Genomic DNA, 6,617 nt, shown 5'->3' with positions numbered 1-6,617 from the left:
ATATATATATATATATATATATATATATATATATATATATATATATATAACCTTTTTTAAGGAGGCTTCGTGCATTTCACGCTTGCCTTGTTTTTTGGCGCGTGAGGCACTATTCAACCACTCTCATCGCCTGTAGGCCCCAATCGATTTACTCCAGCTTATTAGAAAACGCGTATTCTTTATGATGCACCGTATTCTCCACCAATGCATGGGGAGACATGTGCCTCCTCCTCAGTCTTATGCCTTTTCTAATATGACTCCGATGATTTCAAAATTTCCATTACACTCTTTATTCCACCACCGTTTCCTTTTCCTTTATATCTCTCCATCTCTCTCGTTCTAAAACGAAATTGAAGCTTCTATATTCTACTTCTCCACCACCGCTACTTCTACATATGCAAGCTTCAGTCGATTAATGTTGTTCTCATATCCTCGGTTATGAAGATTTTTTGGTTTTATGATAAACAAACCCAGACCGACTCCACCACTCACAGGACTTCTTCTCCCCCTCTTTCTTCTTCTCCTCCTCCTTAATTCAAACTAAAATTTATACTGTTCTGGATTTTAATCATGTGGGTTGTTTTGACACAGGGAAAAATCACCTCTTTCCTACTCGCAAGGCGTCAATTGTTACACCGGTTCTTATCAACTAATGTGTAAGGGCCAATTAGTCATACTTTTTAAGCCTGCCACCTGTTTGTGAAAATTTCACGAGAATGTTAGTAATGTCCACTACAATTATGTGGTTTTCACACTTGAATAGAATGTTAGGATTAGGTTGAGTTCTAAAATTGATGATTTATAACTGGAAGTGTAGGTTAAAGTTACCTTAAAGGAGTATTGGTTGGTGTTCCACAAAGTTGTGACTATTTTCTTTTGTTTTTGTCCAAAGAAATGAAGGTTGAAGAAGAGAGAATTAAGACAGAAAAATGAGTATTCACGGGCTCATTTGAATCAATAAATACCCTGTGTTTCCAATGGGGACTTTTCTTAGAGAATGTGAGTAAGCTATATTTTCTTTTTATACTATCCTTTTAAAGTCGTCTTCTGTTTCCATACAACCTGATATCACCACCCATGATATGTTATATTAGGAAGGTTGTATTGTACAACTTCATCATGCTTTCTGAAATTCATTTAAAATGGTAAAAACCTCAAAGGGAAAAAGAAACGTACCCTAATACTTATCTTTAAGGGCGAAATGTCATGTTTGTATACTAAAATGTTTGATGATTGTGCAAGAAAGTGGCCACAGGGGCTGATGTTGCTTTACTTGTCATTTTTATAATTTTGTGTATTAATGGTCTATCATTTACTAATTAAATAATATAAAAAGTTTTCCTTAATGATGCTTGCGTGTTTAAGTGGGTTCAGATTGAGATGGAAAGTGACATGGGGTATGCATTGTTATACTGCCGCAAGGTTGGGCATGTAGTGTTCCCTGAGAATGCTTATGAGCCACCCATTTAGTGTCCTCAACTTTTGCTTGAATAGGAAATGGTTAGTCTTAATTTATTTAACATTGTATTATTAATAGTATTTAAAATGAATTTGATCATAAAATGAAACATTCTATTATTGTATGATGGCTTGTAGAACATATTTTTTGGATAATGGATCTTATATTGACTTAAAATGTCAAGTCAAATTGCATTTTGATATTAACTACGTACTTTTATGTGCTATGAGTAAGTAAAAAAAATGAATTTTTTTTGGGCCTTCGACGCGTGAAGGTGGAAAAATAGAATGTGAATAGCAGTGTTATATTTTTTGAGCTCAACTATATAATTTTTTTACATTTTTTGAAAATTTACCCATAACTCGATTTCTATTTGTGTGTTGCTACAGGGGCAAAAGGGGAAGAAGAGAGTGATTCGCTTATAAAGGTGTGTTCAAATATATCGTATTAGTAACCCTACATTTATGGCAAACAATGGCAAACAAGAGAATTCATATGTTGAAAAGCATGTAAAGATCTAAATTCCATCAACTCTAAAAAAGCAACTTGTCGATGCCGTCAAGAAGATTATGTAGGAAGTTGTAAGCATCGTTTGGGTTGTCTTAGGAACAAGATTGCTTATTTTTTTTACTCATATCATTAAGTGTAAATTTGGATTAGTAGAGTTGGGGTTCAGATTTCCAGTTACTTACTTATGGTTTTATGATTGCTTAAATTACTTTGTAGAATCTTTGGGTATACCAAGTTTTATGCTGGATTTTGTTTGTGTTTTATCATTTATGTGCTTTATATGTGCATGTTGGTGTAGCATATTTTTACAAGTTTTTTTTAAGGAAACGGGTCGTGCTAAGCACGGCCCATACACCTACCTAGTATATATATATATATATATATATATATATATATATATATATATATATATATATATATATATATATATATATATATATATTAAAATTGTGAAAAAAGGAACAGTTAACATGACACCTTTTGCCCACTTTTGGTCCCTTGAATTACATTCTCAGTCCTTCTATTTGCCTTTGTGTTTCAATTTGTTAATCTGCCTTTTGCCTTTTGCCTTTGTGTTTCAATTTGTTAATCTGCCTTTGTGTTTCAATTTGTTAATCTAATAATGTATTTTTGTTTGTGTCCCATTTGGCAGAAACGGCCCTCCTACTTAAGTTGCTTGCTTCTCGATTTATAACATTTTCTCCATTAAAAAAAAACACCGCCTCCATCTTCCAGATCATTCTCACCGCCTCGCTTATCGGTTCCTTCCATTCCCTACCGGCCTCCAAACCACCGCCTCGGTCGGGTGTTCATCGGGTTACTGTCGACCATGGTCACCGCCTCGACCGCTCACCGCTCCACCGCCTCATCCGTTTAATAGTCGAACGTTAGAGGTTGTCACTGTTTGCTATCGACTTCTTCACTTCACTCGCTGATCAACACTCCCTCTGCTAAGTTAAAGCAAGTCGTTTTGGGTACTTCCATGCGCCCTATCTACACTTTCTCCTCTGTTGATGGATTCTGGAGGCTTCGTTTGTATTTCGCTTGCCTTCTAGAGGGATATGATGAAGACCAGGAAGAGAATCACTAACAATCAAAAGTCGAATCTTAACTCGGTATGTAATTCCGCCGACTCCAATTTTTTCCCTAAATTTCTGAGTTCTAGACGGAGATGGAGACCCCGGTGACGACCATACTCAAAGATTCCTTTCTTTCTCCGCCTACTTCCAGCAGCGATTGATCGGATATGTGCTGATTTGGTGGGTTGCATATTTCATCTGTGTATCTACTATAAATTGAAGTCCTCTTCTTCTGTTGCTGCAGGTAGCCTATCCAAACTCCACATTTCCTCATTAAACCTTGTCTTATGTTCGTCTTTTTGTGTTATTACTGTGATTCAGGGCAAGAAAATGAGGCTTATGACATTTGGCTGAAAGAATTCGAAAAACTGAGGGCATAAATCGAAAGGATAGGGTTAGTTCGTTATCCAGACAAGCAACCAGTTCATCCCCGATGGAAAACAAGTAAGTAATTCATTTTATTAAAAATCTGATGTTGCTTTTGAGCTTTTTCTGGATTTCGGTGTGGTGTAGAGCTGCATGGTTAGAGAATTGAAAGTTCTGTTTGGTGATTCTGGTCTGTAGGCAAAAGGATGACTCACCGTTCGTCTGCACTTGGGAAAACACCTTCTGGTATGATTCATATTCAACTTTTTGATTTTATACGCCCTGTTATCAATTGAATTGTCCAAAAATTGTAGTATAATATGATAAACTAAGGAATTCCAATTCCCCCATAAATTGGAAGAAAATCATTATCTATTTCTAGATTTCGCCCCTTTTGTAGATTGCTCTTAAGCATGGAATTATCTGTTAATGTCCTTACTTGCTATGTGTTATTATATATAAGATACAATGAAGTTTATATTGAATGCTACCTTTTGGGGAAAGTTGGATTACTACACCATAAAACGTACAGTTGTTATATCTAGAAGGTGTTATGAATGTAAAATAAATTTAAGAAGTTCAAAGGCATTCAAGTAATCTTATGTGTTCGTTAGTATGATGAGGAGGGCATTGATGTCTTTTTCACACAGAAGAGATCAAGAAACAAGTCTCTTTCCCACCTTCAAAATACATTGCAACTTTTGTTCCATTGACTTAAGATTCTGAGTCCTATTCATGTATATTTACCTTCTTGAATATTAACAGTTATTTTAATGGCTGATTTATTAGATTATATAACCCTTTATGATAATGTAGGTAACAGAAGATTACAAGATCTATTGCAGCAACGTCGTAATCGAACATGTGATGACTATGGTGCACCTGATCCTAAGTGGGCGTGAGTTTTTTTAACTTCAATTAAAAGAACTTTAATTTTCAAATATTTACTCGGTAAAAAAGAAAATGGTAAAACTTTAAACTTTTCTTTCCTTTCCCTTAATTCAAGAACACTAAAAACTGTCAGCTAATCTTCTCTTTCTTTCCAACTCTAGAACGTGAATAAAATAATTAGTTTCCTTTCTTTTCCCTTTTTCTTTATTTCTTTTCCTCCAAAAGAAAATTAGCAGCTATATACATATGATTGTGCTTATATTTTAGCCCTTTTTTTTTCTTTTTTATTCATAACCAGTTTTCTACAATTTTTTTCCATGAATAATCATATGAAAATGTTTTTTCTTGAATTTTAGGTCAGCTAATATTGGAGTGTTCATATGCTTAAAACGTTGTGGTGTTCACAGATGTCTTGGTGTTCATATTTCCAAGGTTACCCCTCCCCAAATAAATAAATAAATACATTGTTGAACCAAAATTTAATGATAATAATCTGAATTTGGCAGGTTTTACCAATGACATTAGATTCATGGAGTGATGCTGAAATTGATGCCATGATTGAAGTTGGAGAAAATGCATCTGCAAATTCAATCTATGAAGCATATATTCCTCAAGGAATTTCTAAACCTAGACCAGATGCTACTCAAAAAGATTGTTCAAAATTTATCAGGTGGACGATTTTGCCCTTGTCATCTAAAACATGCCCTTTTGTTCATCTCCTCACAATTTATTTTTTTAAAAGACCTTGTATTTTTTCATTCTTTCGAGAAAAGCCCTCAGCTTTGTATTTTTTTTTCCCGGAAAAGACTCGAACTTCTAAATGTTTCAGACTAAACCGTCAGCTTTTTTACTTTTTCTTGAAAAAAAACCCATATTTTACAAGTTTTTTTTGGAAAAAAAATGACAAAGGTTACATTGGAAAAAATCAAAAAAAAAAATTACAAGGTCTTTTCCACGCAAAATGTGGTTATTGTCACGTTTATGAGTTTTTTTTTTTTTGCTTCTATGAATGGATGGACAGGAACACATGAAAGATATGCTCAGACCATTTTTCAATTGCTGTTATATGATTGTGAGAGTTTACTCATTCTGTTACAATTTTCAATTAATGTGTCTATGTTTCTTTTTTATTCATGTTATTTCTTCTGATTCTGTTTGCTGTTATTTTCCTAGGTATTAAGCTTTGAAATTAATGAAGCTCTATTTATTATCATGCATTCAATATAAAGTAATCTATTTGTATAATTAATATCTGAATATAAAAATATATGAATCATTATTGTTTGTGCAGCTGAACTGTGGGAGTTACCCCTGTTCAGAGCACCTTTTCGTCTCCCCTGCTTCGCCTAAATCGTATTCAAATTGCCATTCCAGTCCTTGATTTTCCGTCTTCTCCATCATCTTCGTTGAGGTTCTGGTCCGAGGTCGGTAATTTTGTGCTTTTTTTCTACACTTTTTTTTCCATATCAGAAAAATTGATTGTTGTTGTTGGTTTTTTGGAGATAGATTCAATTTAGCAATGTACATTTTTTTTAATTTTTTTTTTTATAGCATACTACAATACTTTGATATCTTTTCTTATTAACACATTGTCCTGTGAAAATTCTATCCAATTATTGGATTGTATTTTCTTATTATAACATTTACACGTTTGTAAATGGACAAATCTCCTACAATGGCAACGTACTTTATTGTGGCTAACAACTTAGGCAATGTACTTTACTTTGACGCAAAAGCAACACCTTCCGCCCCCGCAACGCGGGGGGAAACTTTCTAGTATATATATATAAGCTACAATAACATTTCATAAATAGGTCTAAATTGCACTTTCTTGAAATGGTTCAAATGAGAATTATGATAATTTCTTAAACAGTGGTTTAAATATGTCGCTTTGTTAACTTTTCCATCTTTTAGGAAAGGATAATGCCTTTTAACCAACCAATGAAAGCTTTTTATCATTTTAAAACATGTAGAGGTAATCCATTTTGGAAGTTCCAGATAGGTGTAGAAGGTCAGAATAATATATTTAGAAAAGCATTCATAGTTGATTATCTTTATGGATATTAAAACACGAAAAATAACTTTTTAAAATTGATTGACTAATAAATAACATTATCCTTTAGAAAAATATATATAAACTATAAATCCCAACAGTTGCTTGAGACCTTGAGCCGTTCCTATTTACAAGTCCACCATTAACTCGCCCAAGCTTCCTTGGATGTTTGTTGTCAGTTTTGAATGCTAAAGCCCATATAATCAAAAACCATGTTCCAGTTATTAGAGCCCAATAAAGAATGAAATTGGCCTCGAAC

General features: G+C 33.8%; 1 protein-coding gene across 4 annotated transcripts; it reads left to right on the top strand.

The window, feature by feature from the left end:
• Nucleotides 1-234: 234 nt before the first annotated feature.
• Nucleotides 235-5,971, top strand: LOC145125908 (ADP-ribosylation factor GTPase-activating protein AGD12-like). 4 transcript variants are annotated; one of them, XM_079061316.1, is made up of 12 exons: nt 272-656; nt 893-999; nt 1,375-1,500; nt 1,849-1,886; nt 2,622-3,292; nt 3,370-3,492; nt 3,613-3,660; nt 4,231-4,312; nt 4,662-4,737; nt 4,812-4,975; nt 5,327-5,377; nt 5,597-5,971. In XM_079061316.1, exons 7-11 carry the CDS (start codon nt 3,621-3,623, stop codon nt 5,334-5,336), a joined length of 372 nt encoding a protein of 123 aa, XP_078917442.1. In that variant the 5' UTR covers nt 272-656; nt 893-999; nt 1,375-1,500; nt 1,849-1,886; nt 2,622-3,292; nt 3,370-3,492; nt 3,613-3,620; the 3' UTR covers nt 5,337-5,377; nt 5,597-5,971. The 4 variants fall into 4 exon arrangements, 3 of the variants coding, with proteins under 3 accessions (XP_078917442.1, XP_078917443.1, XP_078917441.1); XM_079061317.1 differs by lacking the exon at nt 5,597-5,971 and adding an exon at nt 5,479-5,515; XM_079061315.1 differs by lacking the exon at nt 5,597-5,971 and having other exon boundaries at nt 5,327-5,454.
• Nucleotides 5,972-6,617: the final 646 nt, after the last annotated feature.

The sequence above is a fragment of the Lactuca virosa genome, chromosome 7 (assembly GCF_052849685.1).
Source record: "Lactuca virosa cultivar CGN04683 chromosome 7, Lactuca_virosa_CGN04683_v6, whole genome shotgun sequence".
Taxonomy (NCBI): domain Eukaryota; kingdom Viridiplantae; phylum Streptophyta; class Magnoliopsida; order Asterales; family Asteraceae; genus Lactuca; species Lactuca virosa.
This window is presented reverse-complemented; position numbering and strand designations above follow the sequence as displayed.